The following is a 20,954-nucleotide window of genomic DNA, read 5'->3' as shown; positions in this document are numbered from 1 at the left end:
GGAACCTCAGAGGAAGTGGTCACATTAGGTAGCTTTTTAAAATCTAATAATGCTGATATGGAGATACTCCATCTAGAGACAAAAAACAGAGTATGTTCTCAAGAAGAACTTGCAATCAATCTAAAAGTCCAGCTAAAGAGCAAGGATTGCGTTTAACAGGAACAGTACACTAGATTTTTACTTGTGGTAACGTAGTTTCAAATATTAATCAATATGTGATATCGAGGCAGATGACCAGTGAGAATGAATTTTGTGGTTTTGTTATAATCCCCATTTGTGCACATCCCAAAACCACCATACAACAAGCAAAGGTAAGAACTAGTATGGTGGGCATGCAAGTTTTTTTTCCCATTCATCTGTTCTCACCATGTCCTTATAATGTTGGAGAACAAACACCTGTCTTCTACGTCAACAAGCAAGAGAGAGGAAGATCTGCCTCCCTGTGTTCAGAAGTGGTAAGCCTGAGGATGAGGTGTATCAGCAATCACATCACCCTATCAGCAGCCTGCCCTCTGGGGAAGCAGAATATGCTCACAGACTGCTTCAGCAGACACTCGCACTCACCCATGAATGGAAACTTCACAACATGGTGCTGCACACCCCAACCAGAGATCTATTCACTACTCATACAAACAGAAAATGCACCACATATTGCTCCAGAGGAGCCCTAGGTCACCGCTGCCAGAGCGGTGCTTTGCTTCTTACCTGGTCAGACCAGTTCAATTCTGCCCTTTCTCCGATGCTGTTCCTGCCACAAGTTCTACACAAGATCTGACAGGATATAACAAGGCCCCCTTCTGGCCCAGACATTTCTGGTTCCCCAGACTCCTGCATATGTCATTTTGCCCATCAGTTATCTTCCCAATATTCCCTGGGTTCCTGACCCAATGCAATGGCAAGATCAAACACCCCAATCCATGACCACTCCACCTCAGGGCGTGATATTTGGATGGGCGTGATCCCTAGAACATTCATGTTCATCTGCACGAGACATCATCTCTAATAGCGAAAAAGACTCTGCTAGGAAATGTTACCTACCTAAGTGGAAATGCTTCTCATCTTGGACACAACAAAGAGATGTCTGACCAGAGATTACAGATATTCCTCTCATTTTAGACTATATCCTATCTTCGAAGACCTCGGGTCTACATCAGCTCCCTATCAGTCCACTTAGCAGTGATAGTGCATACCATTCAACTGCTCGAGGTTACTCAATTTTCACATACCTACTAAACTATGAATTCTGGAAAGACTTTCCTGCCTACTTTGAGCCTTTAGCTACTTTCTCCATGTCCCTCTTGTCCATGAAGGTCACCTTTCTCGTAGCTATTACATCAGCAAGAAGGGTTGGTGAACTGGGAGCAATGATGGCAGATTCTCCATAAACTGTATTCTGTAAAGATAATTTCTTTGCATTATACCCCAAATTTATCTCCAAAGTAGTTTTGGAATTTCATCTTAACCAATATATTCACTTACTTGTGTTCTTCCCGAAATGAAGACTCCGTTCCCTTGATTTTTAACAAGCCATGGCCTTTTACCTGCACAGAACAAAACCAATCAGGAAATCTCTGAGACTGATTGTCGCCATAGCAGAGAGCATCAGAAGGTATGCCATCTCCACCAAGAGAATCTCCAAATGGGTATCTGGATACATTCTACTCTTCTATCAGCTCTCAAACCTCCCCCAACCAAAGGCTTCTCTTTAGTGGTACCCCTCCTGGGCATCTGCATAGTGGCCATGTGGAGTTCTATTCACACGTTTGTGAGTCATTGTGCCCTGAGACATGACTCTGCTGCTGATGCCTCCTTCAGGACAGTGGTTCTCTGCTCAACCCTACCATCCATGTGCTCGCACCCTCCTCCTACTTAGGTACTGCTTGTCCATCACCCATAGTGCAATACAATAGGGATCATCACTCAAAGAAGAAAAGGAGGTTGCTTACCTGTAACTGAAGGTTCTTCGAGATGTGTGGTCCCTATCTGTATTCCACTATCTGCCCTCCTTCCCCTCTGCTTCGGATCTTCTCTGATTCACGGTGGCCAAGGAACTGGAGAGGCAGTCGATCTGCCCCACCCTTTATCACCTTGCTCGGAGGCACAAGATTAGCCAGGGCGCATGCACAGACCAAAGGACACTACTTTCCATTTCTCTGACTCCAGGTATATGGTGTGCATGCATAACCCCACTGTGGAATACAGATAGGGACCATACATCTCAAAGAACCTCCAGTAGGTTAGTAACCTCCTCTTTCAGAGCCAAAGATGTTTAAAGTAACAGGTTGTGATAAGTCGCTTATAATGATGGAAAATTGCAGAGGTGAAAGTAAATGCTTCTATTCTCAGTTCTTCTGTTAAGCATGTGATTTTATCACAATATACTGTAGAAATATTTGAGAAACTAAGAGCAATGGCATTGTTATGTATAGTCACTAAGAAAACTGATATTTTTAAGGTTGTCTTTTAAATGATATTTTTAGGTAGAGAGACAAGGTGTATAAGGTAGTATCTTCTATTGGATTAACTTTTGTTGGTGAAAGAGACAAACATCAAGCTTACACAGAACTCGTAGCTTTTATTTAAGACTTAAGTTAGTTGGCTGAGTATTATGAAATCAAAAAATAATGCAAAACATTGACAACTTATTTGTTCCAGTTCTTCTTTCCATGTTGTTTCAAAGTATGTTACAAAATGCTAAAAAGGCTGTTGGAACTTCTGTTGTTTTTTTTAAAACCTTAGTATGTCCCCAAGAAAGGCAGCAAAACCACATAAACTCACACAAGAGAGAGAAACATGGAATTAATTATGATTGTAGTTCACTGTAGTTCACTCAGCGCACAGTCAACCTGTGGAACTCCTTGCCTGAGGAGGTTGTGAAGGCTAGGACTATAACAGGGTTTAAAAGAGAACTGGGTAAATTCATGGAGGTTAAGTCCATTATTGGCTATTAGCCAGGATGGGTAAGGAATGGTGTCCCTAGCCTCTGTTTGTCAGAGGGTGGAGATGGATGGCAGGAGAGAGATCACTAGATCATTACCCGTTAGGTTCACTCCCTCTGGGGCACCTGGCATTGGCCACTGTTGGTAGACAGGATACTGGGCTGGATGGACCTTTGGTCTGACCTTGTATGGCCATTCTTATGTTCTTATTTTTTTAATCAAGTGTGCTACAGCAGAATACGCTCAGTGAAAATGATCTTCATGAAGAGTGATTCATAATTAATGGATCTTGCCATTTTAATAGTAAAGCAGCTTTTTGGGGAGCTGCATTGTTCTTTTGTGTTACTGGAAAGCCTCAGCATGTTTGCGATACTAATTGCACTAAAATAGGGACTAAGCCTGCAGTCTGCCCAAAGCCAGTGGTGGGGCATCTATCAGATCTCATTAGTGCCGCTGATGTTGTCTGTGCTCCTGTGCAGTGCGTGGAGCTCTGGTGCTAGCCGCACCGGCAGAGAGTGTGGCGTGCTGATTGAGCAGACCTTGATGATGTTCATAAAAAAAGAAGGCTCAGTTCGGTGGTGAAGCCACTTGGTGAGGTTTATTGTCGACCAGGCTCGGCCCTAGTGCCCTGGCTCAACGGTTACAGATACGCTAACACAGGTATACCTGCGACAAGGTCTCCCTTGCCATAGTGTCGTCCCCTAGGCCAGGACAAAGATGCCCCTCCTATGACTTCTCCTTTTATACATTGTTACAAACCAGTTACATATTACATTCCAGATGTTGTTACCACCTTGTACCCTATCGTTTGAACAAAACATCCTCATCCTTATCTTTGTGAGGGGTCTGTGTGTTCTTAATCCATCCTTTCCGGTCAGGAATGTGCTTAGTTGGTTAGGTGATACCTAGATGTTACAATTCTGACAAGGCCTGTTTTAGTTCACTGCCTTTGATTCATACTGTTAGCCGTGCTTAGCGCTCTAGGAAGGCCTACACCAGATACCAAACTTACGTTGTTGAGCATGAAAGGCGCAACCTGGAGGCTGAAACAGGCAGTGGAGACAAGTGTCATACTTTGTGTGTTTCACAGCAAAGGAGGGATTGAAAACTGTTGTTAAAGGAAGACAGGATAATCATGAGAAAGACACAAAGGACATAAACACCACTTGAGAGTACATCTACAGTAGTCACAGGATACACATTTGTAACCTGATGCAGTTAGAATACTTTTGGGGGCTTGTTAACGTAAGTGGGACATAACATATTATTATGTAATCAGGCTAACAACTCAGATATGATCAAGAAGCCTGATTACAGAATGTTGTTAAGGAACACAGTCACCCATAGATCTCCCTTATAAACAGAAATACCAAAAGCGCCAACTGGCAGAGGGCGTGTAAGGTGTACAGGGGTTTACAGGGATCCCCTGGGTCTGATGTCTGCATAATAGTGAGCCAGAGGATGTCATGTGAAGTCTCTACTAACAGCCAGTAACACATTGGTCATCCTAATCATTGCAAGATGTATGGATCGATGATATTTAAGTAGTTATCTGTCTGTCTTGAAAACTACATTCTTCAGGTATGTGAGTTAAGACAGATCACCGGAAGGTGATTTAAACAGGTTCAGTTTAGGCAGTGGGTAGTAGATGCTTATCTTTCTGGCTAGTCAAAGTATATTTTATGGCTTACAGCAGGGGTAGGCAACCTATGGCACGCGTGCTGATTTTCAGTGGCACTCACACTGCCCGGGTCCTGGCTACCCGTCCGGGGAGGTCTGTGTTTTAATTTAATTTTCAATGAAGCTTCTTAATCATTTTAAAAACCTTATTTACTTTACAAACAACAATAGTTTAGTTATATATTAAAGACTTATAGAAAGAGACCTTCTAAAAATGTTAAAATGTATTACTGGCACGCGAAACCTTAAATTAGAGTGAATAAATGAAGACTTGGCACACCGCTTCTGAAAGATTGCCGACCCCTGGCTTATAGTTTAAGACTTTTTACATTACTGAGCCTTATGCTAATGAAGAGATTGTGAATTCACATAAGAGAAGATCTGCAGGAAAAAACAAACACAGCAGGTGGCATCGTGTTTGATTAAAGACAATGGATTTTTGGGGTATAACTTGTGGGTACTCAGGTACACCCGGAATCCTTCCCTGAGGAAAGGAACTGCCAGTGTGTTCTGTCTTGCAAAAGGAGGGTCACAGCCAACCTGGCTGGAAAACACTGCTAAGACTTTAGCTAAACTACATTAGACAAGACAGCATGTTGTTAATTAAGCCTAGGCCCTAGAAGGCATGTTATGATTTTATTTTACGTGTAACCATTTGTTTCCAGTATTTCCACTTGCTATTATTTTAATGTCTAGTCTTTGTTAAATAAACGTTTGCTTGATTTCAATGTAAATGTAAGTGTTGTGGGTTAAATGGAGCGGTGATCTGAAGGGAAACTGGTAAGCTGGTGTGCAGTGTTCCTTGGAAGCAACACATTGCTCCGGGAGGATACCTGGAGAGTTTGAGGGTTGGAGTGTGCCTATCACTGACCTGTAGAGAGAGAGAGGAGGGCCTGCTTAAGTCTGGAGGGGGAGTGCTTGTGTTGCCTGTGGTCAGCGGAGTTGGGGAGCTGACCTCTGACAAGTACAACAAGGCTTCCTTATGCTAAGGGCAGCTGGTAGCGAGGAGCCTCGCTAGGTACTCCAAGAAGCATCACACATACCCATTACATACAAGTCATTGTTATGCAGTATCACTAAGCTTAGTGGTTCCCCGTGGGATGTCCCAGTGAAAGGTATTTATTTGTTTAGTGTATCTGTGTCAAGTTGTGTGTGCTATATTAGCACTGCTTGTTTAACAACTAAATGTAATCAGACTTATCACTGTGGTAATTTGATTTTCTTGAGAGAGTTGTTCACTTTCCCTTTTCCAGGCACTAATGGGGAAACCTTCCCAGCTTTCGAAGAAGTTAATTTATCTTCACAGCCACCGCCATCTGCAAGGGAGAGGAGACGAATAAAGAAGAAAGCAATGGAATTTACTGTATGTATGAAATGCTTCTCTCCCCAGTTCTGCACCTCTCTTTTGCATTTGATGGAGAAACCTCAGGGGTTTCTGAGAAGAGAGACTAATACGAGTAGGGGTATGGAAAAACTGTTGTATAGCGAGACTGAGAAGATTTGGGTAGTTTACTTTACAAAGGAGACTAAGATGGGACATGATAGAAGTATGTAAAATAATGATTGGTATAGAGAAGATAGATTGGGAGCTTCTGTTCTCTCTTTTATAACACAAGAACAAAGGAACAATCAATGAAATCAAAAGGTGACAAACTGAAAACTGATTAATGGAAATCCTTTTTTTTTTTTTTTAACATGATATGTAGTTAAACTGTGGAACTCATTACCACAGGATGTCATTGAGACCAAAAACTTAGCAAGATTCAAAAAGGAATTAGACTTTTATATCAACAGTTACAGTAGCAAATGCTAGCATCAATTTTGGAAGAGATATTAAACCTCATTTTGCAGGGCAAATTAATTTCTAACTATTAGGCAAATCTCCTTCCAATTCCTATTTTGGAGTTTCTTGCATCTTCCTCTGAAACATGTTGGTATTGGCCACAGTCAGAGAGAATACAGTAGACTAGGTGACAATTACTGTGATTCCTATTTCAATAGGAATCACAGTAAATGGCTGTAGATGATGTGTATATACACAATATAAATGGGTTGTATCCGTAGTGGCCCTTCGGCAGGAGTGTCATATTTATTGAAATCTTCCCATGTTTTCTAAATCTGCAGGATGATGTCCCTTTTAGCAACTCTCCGCCGCCACAGCCTGACAGCTTCTCTTTGCAGTCAAGCTCCAGTCTCAATGTTGATCAGCTGAAAGCCAGGAATGAAGAACGATTGCGAAGATTGAATGAGTTGCAGAAGAAATCTGTTAACCTAGGTATGACTTTGTTCGATGTTAAAGATAAAGAAACAGATATTAACAGACAAACTATTTGTAGACTAAACAAAAAGAAATTGGCTGAGACAGTCAAATTAGATTATTTTGACATAATTTAATACTCTACATCACTGGTTTGCTGGAAAATCAGTTGATAAAAAAAGGTTTGAATTGAAGTTTTGTTGCAGGTTTTGAGAGGTCAGGGATACAATAAGGAAAATGAAAGGATATGATATACCAACTCAAGACTTGTATTGCATCTAGGATAGTGGTATACAACCTAATATCTGATGTGTCTGTGAAAAGAAGTAATACCCTCCAATAAAACCCATAATGCAGCTGGCCAGTTGACCCATGAATATGGAAGCTATATTCTTTTTTACCCCCTGTGGAGATCAGCGCATGCTATGAAGCATAATGTTTCATTACTCCAGTCTTGGCACACGTAACTACAGATTATGTTGGTGATAAAATTCTCAAATTGTGGTAATGAACTCTGAGCTGCTGTCACAAAGAATTCCACAGGCTGACTTTATGGAGAAGCATTTCCTTTTTGTTCTGAAAGTGTCTGGTTTTAATTACATGTACTGATTTGTCCCCCAGTCAGTATGTTGGGACACACTACTCAGTTGCGCTGAAAATACTCTTTGGCATAAGTCTTAAATCCCATCTTTGAGTATAACTAATCAACATCCTGTCTAAGCAGTTCTAAAACCAGTATTATTTTTTTTATTTGAAGGCATTATTCAGAAGGCATCACAAAATGCTTTACAAACTGTAAACTAAAACATCTTTCCTTGATTTTGTAGCAAATGGTACTCTTACAACCAGAGTTGTTCTTGTCATCACTGGCTCACAGTAATTTTCATGCAATAGTGTAACAGTGGTGAAAAACCCAGCATGCTTGACTTTGGTTGTGTTTTTACTCTGCCTTCTATTAATTTCTGTCGTCTTTGCAGCTAAACGCTCTCTCTTCCCAAACCCTCATTACTCCATACAATTCAAATACATCTTCACCATATTCAGTCCTCTCCTGTCTATCTACCCAACTTCTTTTCTTGTTCAATCACACCCCTCATGGTTTCACTTAGAATTGTGTGAACAAAGTTGCTATTAATTATATATAACTTGGTTGGTCTTCCTTCTTTGAGCCACAGTCTCCACCTTTTCTTCCTTTGCTACTTTGACTCCCTTGTCTCTGAATGAGGGTCTTCCTTCTTATTATCCATTTATGTTAACTAGTAGTATTTTACTAGATTAAGAAGTTGGATTTTACAATAGCATTTAGTGTAATCTAAGCACAGCCTGTCCATCTTTTAATGATTGTCTGCATGGATTCCACTCTTGGTGCCCATGAGACTTATGCATGCGAGATCAGATTCTTTTGGCCAGCACTGTCTTTGTGACCCCCTCCCCAACCCAGGTCATAAAGGATGGAGGAGGTCCAGCCATCCCTTGGCTCCTTCTTTCCCCCTAAGGCAGCAAGATGGAACCCTTGGAGGGTCCACCTGCTTTCCTAGCAATAAACACTGTCCTGTTACTGAATTGTTAGTTACGAGTAAACTGGTGTTAGTTAATAATGTAGATCAGGGATTCCCAAACTGTGATATGCATACCCCTGGGAGTATGTGAGACATCTCTGGGGAATATGGGGGAGAAATTGTGTAATGGTGGTTTTTATTTATTAATTATTTTATTGATTGCATTTTCATAATAGGCTATTCAGACGAAGCTTTAAAACTCTGTGGGAATTAGTTGTATGAAATACAGAAGTCAATTTACTTCAAAATGTACCAGTGAGAACAGATACCTAGAGACTCTAACATACAGAGCCCTCACCTCCAATCACTGTACAGCGCGGGTTCAGTTGCCCAGCAACTGTCCAGTCTAGCTGAGCTCAGAATTAGGGGGTTTTTTTTGGTTGTATATGTTGCACTACAACTATATCTGTATGTAACAGTGAAATACGGACAGATGGCTAATGACAGGTAGTGTTAAGAATAACACACAAATTATCAGCAATGAGAAGGGCAGGGGTATGTGGGCAGCTGGTAGATCTGGAAGGGGATACACAATAAGAAAAGTTTGTGAACCTCTGGTATAAATAATTACTTTTATTTTGCCCATTGGCATTAAAAGAAAGCCTTTTTATCAGTTAATATGCTAGGAACTCCTACCAGTGCCATCCCCTATTCAGGTAGAGGGGATATTAGCATGCTCATACACCTGAAGGGATTGCCTCACCTTAATCCTCCCTGTTGGTGCACAATAGGGACTTCTCTCCCACTCACCCTCCTTCCTCTCCATGGGGATCCCAATGGGAATCTGGGAAGGACTCTAGGGACTGCTCTCTCAGTAGGAAAAGACATGGATCTCATAGTAGACGGGCCTCTTGGTATCTTCCTCTGTGTCCAGCATTCCATTACCCATATGTCTATCAACCTGGGCCTATTGGGGGCCCTGGGGTGCAACCTCATTCACATAAGCCTGTGGCTACTGCCCCCCACTTCCAGGGCTAGATCCTCGTCTCCCAAGAGCCCAGTATAGACTTTGCTAGCCAGTCAAGTATTGCAGTCTCAGATATTAGAGAGGTAGGAATGGAGAGTGACACAGATTAAGCAGTGGAGGGAGAAAAACTAATCCTGGCTGCAATTTCCTCATCTTTTCTCAATTAAGCAGTAAACTCTTTGATGTCTGCTCCAGTTTACAGTTTTAAGGCACTCCAAGACCTCATTAAATGTATGGCTGAGGCTCTCAACATACTGTGGAAGATGGTTCAAGAGAAATCACAAACTGCTGAACATTCTGTACCATTCCTTGCCTGGTAGGCTCATCATATGTATAAATGAGGGGCTGATAGTGTTACAACCTGCAAAAGATCTATGGCAGACTCCAGCATCCTCATCCAAGTATGCAGACTGAAGGTACCAAGTCCCTTCTAATGGATTTGAGTATTTCTGCTCTCACCCAGTGCCAGGATCTCTGGTTGTAGATGCTGTCAGGAGAAGTCCAAACAACAAGGGCCTCTCAAGCCAACAACTAGTGAGAAGGACCCTGAAAAGTTGGTCTTATTTGGATGTAAAATCTACTTATCACCCAGCCTCCAAATGAGAGTAGCTAATAATGAAATACTTCTCACAAAGTACAGTTACTTCCACGGGGCAAGCTGCCTCAATTTACAAAGAGGTTTCCTATGGAATATGAGGAAGAGTTAGAATCTATAATGAACAAAAGGCAGCTGGTGGCCTGCATTTCCCTACATTCAGCTCTAGATGCATCCAGTACTGTGGCCACATCTGTGGTGATGAGAAGATAGTCCTGACTATTAGCATTTGGGATACCCAGAGTGGTTTCAACCAACTTCAAGCTCAGCCAAAGATATCAGTAAGAGCATGCCTCAGACTTCTGGGACACATGCCAGACTTCACCTATCTTCCATTCCAGGGTGGTTGAAATTAGCGTATCCACTCACAAGGCACCAAATGAACATGGTGGTCATGGTCCCTTAAAGCGACCTCTCCTTGTGAAACTGGTGGAAAGACTCTCGTCAAGTGTGCAATAGAGTACCCTTTTCTGCGTCTCGACCTACCAAAACTCTGGTGTCAGATGCCTCCAAACAGGTTGGGAGAGCTCATTGACATAATCTGTAAATTCAGGGTATGTGTTTCCTTCAGGAATCTCACCTATACATAAAATGCCTAGAGTGGAGAGCCATCCACCTGAGGTATAAAACATTTCTACTTTTACTCCAGGATCCACAGTCCAGGACAGACAGACACCACAGTTATGCATTTTATCAGTAGACAGAGAGGAGCCAGATCATCTCTGCTCTGTCAGGAAGCTGTTTGACTTTGGAATTGGTATATTCATCTCCAGATCATACCACTGGCCCTGCATCTGCCAGTCCTTCAGAACTCTATAGCCATTTGCTTAAGTAGACAGTTCAGATAGCCAGGAGGAGTTGATCAAGGATGCAGTGTTGCTGTACGTTTTTCTCAGGTGGGGTTATCTATCAGTAGAGCTATTTGCCACAGACCGGAGCAAGAAATGTCCAGTGTTCTGCGCCAGAGGGGGCTCCAGTCTTGGCTCCCTGTCAGATGCCTTTCTCATCCCCTGGATACCAGGACTGATACATGCCTTCCCCCTGATTCCCATGCTGCTGAGGGTCCTGAGGAAACTGAAAGAGCTGCAGCATTGTCCAGACAGTTTGGAATTCAGATCTGGTGAACCTCTCAACGTAAGCCCCAAACACTTTGCCTGCTCTGCCCGACAGCCTTCCCCGGTCAGCAATGGTCAAATCCTGCACCTGGACCCCAATCTGTTACATCTAGCAGCCTGGATGCCAGGTGGGTGACATCTACCAAAAGCTGTCCAGCCAAAATTCTACTTCAAAGCAAGAAAGCCTCAAATAGACTTAAAAAAAGCTAAGGAGAAGTTTTTTGTTTAGGCATCTCAGCATCAGCTCTCTCCTTTGACATCACCCATTTCAGCATCTACTAGCCCTTAAGCAATCTGGAGTTTCTGTCAGCTCCATAAGGGTACATCTAGCAGCAATATATGCATATTACCCTCCTACACAAGGTCATTCCATATTTTCCAACCCTATAGTGACAGGGTTCCCTATGGTCCATAATAAGTTTTTCCCTCTGTTTAGGAGCCGCTTTCCTTTTGAGACCTCAGTATAATATTAACAGCATTGATTGGCCTCCTCCCTGTTTTGAGCCATTAGTATCCTGTTCCCTGTATCACCTTTCCATGAAGATTGCTGTTTCAGTAGCTGTTACATCAGCTCAGAGGGTAGAGGATATTCGCACATTCACGATGGGTACCCCTTATACAATGTCTCATAAGGATAGGGTTACTCTCATGTCTCATCCCAAGTTCCTAACCAGAGTTGTTTTGTTCCAAATTAACCAATTTATTCATCTCCTGGTTTTCTTCCTCAAGTCTGTCTCAACTCTGGGGGAAGGAAAACTTCACACTTGAGGTAATAAGGGCATTGTTATACTATCTTAACAGGATTAAATTGTTCAGGAACACACTGAAAATGTTTGTTGCCTTTGCTGAAAGGATTACGGGTGATGCATTTTCCTCAGAGAGATTATGAAAATGAATCTCCAACTGTGTAAGAGCAGGATATGAGTGATTTATGTTAGAACCACCTGCCCACTTTAGAGCTCATACCACTAGAGCTAAGACAGCTTCTGCCACCTGTTTTGAAGAATGTCTCTATTTCTGAAATCTGTAGGGCAGCTACGTGGAGCTTGGTCCACACCTTTTCGAGATACAGCTTTTTGGTAGAGGCTTCCAGCTTGGATGCCCACTTTGGTAGAGATGTCCTGCAGTCATTGTTTAAGTAGGACTCCTACTACCCACTTCCAAGGAAACAGGTAACCACGGTTACAGTAAGGTAAGTTATCGTTCCTTTTGCTGTTAGCACATCAGTTCTTCCCTTGTTAGGGAAGATATAATGGATCGCTTCATTTCCCTGGAGATGCGGCTAAGTCCAGAGTGGGTAGTAGCAATGTTTTCTTCAAAGTAAAACTTTTTGATTCCATGTAACAGTTAGAAATAACAGAACAAGAAGAAAATTTGCTGAAGAAGGGCTGTCAATTGCTATTTGTTATTAATTAACAAAAATGAGTAACTGTATAAACTTTACTGCTGGAGTGTTTTTCCTGGGAATTTAATATAGAGTAATCAGATATTGAAATCCTTTTTCCAAACTTCTGTATTTTTTCTTAATAGGTTAATTTTTTCATCACCAGTTTCTGGACTCAATTATTTTGACCATCACTTTTATAAAGTGATGGTCAGAGTGAGTAAGTGACCAGATTTGGTCTTTTTTTCAAAATATATTTATCTATAGAAACAGATATCTTTGGAGTCTCCAGGGGGCCCTGATTTTTTTAAATGAGAAACTTTGTTTCCCCTCCTGGGATTTTCTTAGATACTTGGTACAAGATGGCCAGTGCGAAAGAGAGGTGCAACACCTGTGCTGCCTCTCCCACTCCATGCCATCATCACTTCCTCTGGCTTTGGATTGGGTGGAGCCTGTGTGACGTACCAATAGGGTCCTTTCTGAGAAGTCCCATCCTCAAGCAAAGGAGAAGTCTAGGCCCGGAGAGTCAGAGGTCTGTGCTCTCCCCTCCTTTCAGAAGTAGGAGGGAGTTTCAAGATCAAAGGTGGAAGGCTTGATTGTAGCCAGATTACTGAGGTGCCCTGCAGCACACAACCCCTCTCTCTCTCTTTGTAGGCCTGGATATAAGTAACTTGACATAAGTAACTTGCCTCATTTCTTAGTGGGCATGACTGAGAAGACAAATGGATCAGTAGGCTAGAGACAGGATGTCTTTACTGGCTAAGATATGGGGGAACACTGGTACCATTTAGAATGGACAAGATACGCCTGGAATGTAAGATGGGGTAAAGAGTACGTGTGTCTGCGCAATGTGTGGCCAGAGAATGCTGCACAGGGATTGGTACCTGCAAAGTAACCAAGCCAATCCAGAAGCATATGATGCAATATATAGTTAAGGATGTATATGTTGGTCTTGGTAAAGATGTTGGTCTTGGTAAAGTTGGTCAAGGAAAAGTGCTTCTGTGTAACTTTATAGTTTGGTATGCTCTATACCCACCCTGTACACTTGAGTCTGATCAACTCAGTGTAGCTTTGCTCTATACCAAATAAAGGGACCTGAATGATAAGACTGGAGTCGAAATGAGTTCTTGGGGAACCGAGTGGAAAAGGTCTTGGGGAAACCCCAACACTGTTCACTGTCACTTGGGGGCATGGGGAAATCTGTTTTTCCCTACATGATTCTTTGGAGCTGTCCCGTGTTTATGCTGGTTCTATTTCCTACTCTTGCCGGGTGAACCTGAAGCAGGGAGAGGGCCTAAAAGATGTGAGTGACTTAATAGATGTCTTGTTAAACATGACAAGAATTGAACACAATATTTGGTTGAGAGCTTGTATTGCCTCAGGGATTTTAGTGAGCAATGAACCCTAATGCTCTATAAATGTTAGATTGTATGGTGTGACCTCCTGAGGTCCCTTCCAACCCTGGTATTCTATGATTTATAGAGAGCAATCATGTCTCCCTTCTGTCTTCTTTTGGTTAGACTAAACAAGCCAAGATCTTTGTGTCTCCTCTCAAAGGTTTTCCGTTCACCAGATCACCTAGTTGCCCTTCTGTCACCTGTTCCAGTTTGATTCATCTTTTTGAAACATGGGAGACCTCATTTGGAATACCATGTGCAATTCTGGTCTCACCAGTGCCTTGTTTAGTGGTACTTCCCTGTCTCTACTGGAAATACTTTCTCTGATGCATCCCAGGACTGCATTAGTTTTTTTTCATGGCCGTATCATATTAATGGCTCATACTCATCCTGTGATCAACCAATACACACAGGTTTTTCTCCTCTGTCACTTTCAACTGATAAATCCCCAGTTTATAGCAAAAGTACTTGTTAGTCCCTAAATGCATGACTTTGCGCTATTAAATTTCATCCCATTTCTGTTACTTCAGTTTACAAGATCATCCAGATCTTCTTGTATGATATTCCAATCCCCCTCTGTATTAGCAATACCTCCCAATTGTGTGTCATCCACAAGTATTATTAGGACGCTCCCACTTTTTGTGCCAAGGTTAGTAATAAGTATGTTAAATAAAATTGGTCCCAAGACTGATTCCTGAGGAACTACACTAGTAACTTCCCTCCAGCCTGACAATTCACCTTTCAGTATGACCTTGTAATCTCCCCTTTAACCAGTTCCTTATCCACCTTTCAGTTCTCATATTAATCCCCATTTTCTCCAATTTAATTAATTATTTCCCATGTGGAACTGTATCAAATGTCTAACTGAAATCCAAGTAAATTAGATCTACTGCATTTCTTTTGTCTTAAAAAATCAGTTATTTGATCAAAAAAGGAGATCAGGTTAGTCTGGTACAATCTCCCTTCTTTAAAACCATATTGTATTTTATCCCAATTACTGTTCACCTCTATGTCCTTATCTGCTTTCTCCTTCAAAATTTGTTCCAAGACCTTGCATATAAGTAAGGTTAAAGTAAGAGGCCTGTAGTTTCCCAAATCACTTTTTTTCCCCTTTCTTAAAAATAGGAACTGTATTAGCAGTTCTCCAGTCATAGGGTACCACCCTCGAGTTTACAGATTCATTAAATATTCTTGCTATTGGACTTGCAATTTCATGTGCCAGTTCCTTTAATATTCTTGAATGAAGATTGTCTGCCCCACCCCCGCCCAATTTAGTCCCAAGAAGCTGTTTGAGTGTGACTTCCACCTCAGATGTGGAAATTTCTACCTCCATAGCCTTGTTGCCATTAGCCACCCTGCCACTACCCCTAAACTCTTGATTAACTTCATTAAAAACTAAGGCAAAATATTTGTTTAGGTGTTGGGCTATACCTACATAATCTTTAATCACCCCACCCTCAGCCGGTCCCACTTCTTTCCTTGTTTTCTTCTTATTTATATGGCTATGGAACCTTTAATATTGGTTTTAATTCCCTTTGCAAGGTGCAACTCTGCTTGGCTTTTGGTAGTTCTCACTTTATCCCTACACTTTGACCTCCAAGAGGTAGTTTTCCTTGCTGATCTCTCCCATCTTCCATTACTTGTAGGCTTTCTCTTAATCATCTGTTTGAGATGCTTGCTTATCCAACTTGGGCTGCAATCCTTCCATACGATTTTTTTCTCTGTGCTTGGGATGCAGGCTTCAGATAGAACGTGGAGGAAGGTTAAAACTACTTTCAGTCAACGTTTCAGAAGCTGATACTTGAATTCTTCAGTCCAATCCACTTCCCTGAATAATTCTCTTAATTTTTTAAAGTTAGCTCTTTTGAAATCAAGGATCCTTGTTGCAGATCTATTTTTGTTTATCCTTTGATTTAGTTTAAATTGAATTAGCTCATGATCACTCAAACCAAGATAGCTCTTTACAACCATCTTTTTTATGAGGTCCTCCATGACAGACATGCAGCCTTAGTCTTAACTAGTTATGCCAAACAATCTGTTCTATCTTGTATGTAGCTGTGACACTCTGAGTAAGTTTCCAAGACCTGAAGAAGAGCTCTGTGTAAGCTTGAAAACTTGTCTTTTACCAATGGAAGTCAGTCCAATAAAACATATTACCTTACCCACCTTCTTTCCCTCTCCCTTTTGTCATTCATTACCCACTTTACAAGAAAAATTGACTAGTTATTTCTGTAACACCTGAAGGGTTGTAAGAACTTCCTAGAACTTAGATGTAATATCCTCACAAGTGAATTGGGAGGAACAAGGAGTAATGGAAGAATTGGAGTGGGAATAGAGGAGAGAAGACAATTTGAATAAGGAGCTAGTAATCAGTTGAAACTCCCTTCCTATAACCGCCTCTTCTTCTTTTAGTGATGGTCCCTATTGTATTCCACTGAGAGTTATAGGCATGTGCCATATGTCTGGAGCTTGAGCTTTTGAAAGTAGTAGTGTGTATTGGTCCACGCATCACCCTTGATCTGCCTCATGCTTACATCTGAGGTGATAAAGGGCAGGGTGGACTGACCGCGCCATCAGTTCCTTCTCATCACAGCATCGTCCAGGTTGGAGCCTCTTCTGAGGAGAGGTCTCCATGCCCTTGTATGATGTCATCTCCTTGGAGGGTGCGTTTCCCCCCCTAGACTTACCTGCTTTGGGCTGTGTTCCCGCCCACTCCCGTGAGACTCCTGTTGTTCCAACATTCCGACAGCATTGCCAATTGAACCAGCCTCTGATTTCTCAGGGTTGGAGGACTCGGACGGCGCTCAGGATCCACACTTCCTGTACTGCTGGTGTGACTACTCCAAGGCCCCGCCAGCTCAATGGCAATATCTTCTCTTTTTACATAGCACTTTCTACTCACTGTTCCCCATGAGGTTCTTTCCTCTCCTCCCTCCAGTGGCGGATGGGTCCGAGTCAGGTTTGTACTGGGATACCATTCCTTCTGTCTTCCCCCTCCACCACAATTATCACAGATGCATCGTCTGCTACGGATGCCTTGTTCGGAGTGGCCCAGATGGATGAGCATATGACTCAAGAGACATGGACTGCTCGAGAGTCCTGGGTGCACATCAACATCCTGGAGCTTCAGGCTGTGCAAAGAGAGAGAGTGTTTCTCCTATCCATTCCTGTCACATCTTCAATATGTCAGACAACACCATCATCTGCTACATCAACAAGCAATGAGGCATGAGGTCTCCTGCCCTCTGCACAGAAGCAATTAACCATTGGGATTGGTGCATTGCCCACAAGATCCTGTTGTTGGCAGCATACCTTCCTGGGACTCAAAACATGATTAAACACTCTCTCAGCAGGAAGTTCGTGACTGACCATGAGTGGGAGCTTAATGGTGCTGTGGTCACCAGCATTTTCAACTGCTGGGGGACTCCTACCAGGGACCTCTTCAACTCCCAAACCAACAGGAAATGCGCCCAGTACTGCTTCAGGGGAGGGCTTGGTGCCCTTTTCCAGGGTGATGCCCTAGTTCTCAGCTGGTTGGATCAGTTCAGTTACGCCTTTCCCCCTCTGACGCTTCTGCTATGAGTCCTGCACAAGGTCAAGTGGGAAAGAGCGACGGTCATTTCTGATAGCCACGTTCTAGCCTCCCCAGTTCTGGTTTCCCCTTCTTCTCTGCATGTCAGCGCACCTGCTACTTCCACTGCCACCTCTCCCAGAGAATCCCGATCCCCAGACTCTTCACCTCCAGGCTTGGGTTTTGGATGGGCATCTTCATTAGAGTGGGAATGTTTGTTAGCAGTGAAGAACATTCTCTCAAGTAGCAGAAAGACGTCCACAAGGTGATCTTGTGAGACTAAATGGAAGCATTTCATCTCTTGGGTCCAGCAGAAAGAAGGGTCTTGTCCCTGAGGATGTGGCCATTCCTCTTGTAGATTACCTCCTCTCCCTAAGGATGTCTGGCCTCGCTCTCAACTCCATCAAGGTCCACATGACTGCTCTCAGTGCCTTCCATCTTCTGCTGGAGGGGCATTCTTTTTTTACTCACCCGTTGACTTCCAGGTTTTGGAAGGGCCTCCTGCGAGCCTTACCTCCTCTTCAGCCCATCGCTCCCCAATAGGACCTCAGCGTTGTCCTCAAGACACTGACAAAGTCACCCTTTGAACCTGTGGCCTTGTGCGCTCTCTCTCTCTCTCTCCTCTCTTTGAAGGTCACCTTCCTGGTTGCTGTCACATTCGCGAGATGGGTTAGCAAACTGGGGGCCATGATGGCAGACACTCCTCCTGTTTACTACATTTCATAAGACAAAGTTTCCCTACGTTTGCACCCCAAGTTCCTCCCTAAAGTTATCTCTAGTTTTCATCTCAACCAGCCTATACACTTACCTTCTTTCTTTCCAAAGCCTCACACCTCGGTGGAAGAAAGGTGCCTTTACTCCCTCGACATCCGCAGGGCCCTGGCCTTCTACCTGCAGAGGATGAAACCCTTCAGGAAGTCCCCTAAACTGTCACTATAGCTGAACACATTAAGGGGCAAGTGATTTCCATTCAGAGGATTTCGAAGTGGGTGTCACGGTGCATTATGCTCTGCTACCAGTTATCAGAGCTGTCTCTGCTCTGTGGGATATGGGCCTGCTCCATGAGAGCAGAAGCATCAACTACAGCTGTGCTTCACGACTTGCTCTTACAGACATATGTAAGGCAGTAACATGGAGCTCAGTACATATCTTCTTTCCCATTACACCTTGGTGCAAGACTGCTACGGATGCCTTGTTCAGAGTGGCTGTTCTCTGTTCCATGGTTCCATCATCTTCCTTGCATCCTCCTACTATCTAGGTACTGCTTGTTAATCACCCTCAGTGGAATACAGTAGGGACCATCACTCGAAGAAACAGGGGAGGTTACTTACCTGTAACTGCAAGTTCTTCAAGATGCGTGGTCCCTATCTGTATTCCAAATCTGCCCTCCTTCCCCTCTGCTGCAGATCTCTGGTTTGTGGTGGAGCAGGAACTGATGGTGCAGTCGGTTCACTCCACCCTTTATCACCTCAGACAAAACCATGAGGGTGCATGCATGGACCAATGGACACTACTGCTGTCAGAAGCTCCAGCTCTGGATTCATGGCACGTGTATAACCCTCAGTGGAATACAGATAGGGACAACACATCTTGAAGAATCTCCAGTTACAGGTAAGTAACCTCCTCTTACATCTACTATATGTGTAGAAAACTTGAATATTTCGTTATAGATGCCATTCTTCCATTTGGTAAACAGTAAATTGAAAAAAAATATTTCCATAGATCTTTAATTACAGTTTAACAAAAAAGTTACACCTAAAGATAAAATGCTAGTATTTTAAGAAATCTCAAAGTAACTATAAATGATTTTGCATTTAAAATGCCTCAGTTGGCTAAAAAAAAAAAAAGAGACAAAACAAAACTTAGAAGGTTTTTATAGATTGCAGGGTCTGTAACATGTTGGTTCTTGTCTGAATAAACTTCTTCAAAGAGCCAGATACAAACCGAAATTAAGACATGGAGAATAAACCAGTCACATTATTCCTACTCATAATATCTAGACCTAATTAAAATAGGGAATAGAAAGATGAAGAAAAAGTGAGTGAAAGTAAGACAGAGTTTGGGTTTTGCTTCAATAAATCGTTTTTGAAAGGTATATTATTTCAGAATGACTTTTTTAAAATTAGGTAAATAAGAATCTTTTATCACCTTGTCTGAGGGCACAGAAGTGGGAAGTTTAGAATCTTTTGTTATTTTTAAGTTAGAATCCATAAATTAAAAAAAAAAAAAAAAGCTGTTTGGAAATTGGAATTTCCATTCTCTGGGAAATACTGCCATGAAAAAAAAAATTCATTTGAAATCAGATGTTTAAAATGATCTAGCTTTGTCTCGGAATCTGTGCTTGATGTTAAATATCTTCAAATATGTTAAATTCCTGACTTAAATAAAATTTTAACTTTCATGTTTGTCAAACCAGAGGCGTTGTTTAAAAACAAAATAGAAGTACCTCCCCAGCCCAATTCCATATATTTAATCAAAGGAAGCACCAAACTGAGACACTCTAAATAACTTCAATTTAATTAGTATCCAGTTTTCTGTAGTAAAGGAGTAAGAAATTTCACATCCACTAAATCCTTGATACCAGAAACCAGATCTGAGTTTGAACATCCTCCTTAATAACTAAAATTCTCAAAATAACCTGTTCTTCTGCTGCTACTTACTTTTTTAATGATACTGAATAAAACACACATTCCTGTAAACTAGTGTTTAATTCTTCCATTGATTGCATTCTGTCTGAAGGGAGGTGCGTCAGAACAGAAACAAAATCTGCATTTTGGAAAAAGCCCCGAGATTAGTTCAAGAAGAAAAATACGTGGCAATTTTTTTAAAAAGTGAAAATGCTGCTCATCAGGAGTGGTGAGAGAATGGGAAAGAGCAGATTCTGACCTTGTCTATTATATATGGCCTTTATCAAGGCAGGTGGGAGTGTGTTAGTTGCATTCCAAGTGTTGTAATGCTATCCTTGATCTTGTATGTTATAAGCACCTATACTAAATACAGGTACAGTAATAAATGTGTTATTAGCATGGACATTTTCCAATTAAAGTTCTGTAATAGATGCATGGTTTTAACCTTATTTAACATTTGAATTATTTTTAGCCAGTGTCCTTTAGAATCCTGGATTTTCCATAAGTTAACTTAGCAGTTATAATACACTGTTAAGACTGACTATATAGAACGCATCTCTGTAGATTTTGTTTTAGAACATTCTGGATTTTCAGTTTGGGATATGTGTATGTACACACACATTTTAAAATAAAGCTTCTTCACATTAATATCATCTGTTGTAATTCCTTATACTTACATGAAGTATGCTTTTTTTTTTCTCCATGTACCAATAGCAATGAATTCCTTGTACCAGATTGTAAGAGCAAATCTCTGTGGGAGAAGGGAGCATGTGATTTAAACTAATAAAGGGTTGCAAGGCCAGTTTAAAATATATAAAACATTGGGGTAGCCAGTTAAGGAGGTGATATATAGACATATCTTC

The 20,954-nt window shown here is 41.9% G+C and overlaps 1 protein-coding gene across 19 annotated transcripts in view; it reads left to right on the top strand.

The window, feature by feature from the left end:
• CSPP1 (centrosome and spindle pole associated protein 1) overlaps positions 1-20,954 on the top strand; it is a 171,108-nt gene that overhangs the window by 148,573 nt on the left and 1,581 nt on the right. For 17 of the 19 annotated variants that reach the window (XM_043539532.1, XM_043539538.1, XM_043539533.1 and 14 more), the window contains 2 exons: positions 5,873-5,982; positions 6,744-6,894. In XM_043539532.1, coding sequence (XP_043395467.1) covers positions 5,873-5,982; positions 6,744-6,894 — 261 coding nt within the window. Of the gene's footprint in view, positions 1-5,872; positions 5,983-6,743; positions 6,895-12,142; positions 12,305-18,870; positions 19,076-20,954 lie in introns of all 19 variants that reach the window. The other 2 variants (XR_005224296.2, XM_037892487.2) reach the window with 2 other exon arrangements.

The sequence above is a fragment of the Chelonia mydas genome, chromosome 2 (assembly GCF_015237465.2).
Source record: "Chelonia mydas isolate rCheMyd1 chromosome 2, rCheMyd1.pri.v2, whole genome shotgun sequence".
In the NCBI taxonomy this organism is placed as follows: Eukaryota; Metazoa; Chordata; order Testudines; family Cheloniidae; genus Chelonia; species Chelonia mydas.
The sequence above is the reverse complement of the archived record's forward strand: the minus strand, read 5'-3'. Positions and strand labels throughout refer to the sequence as shown.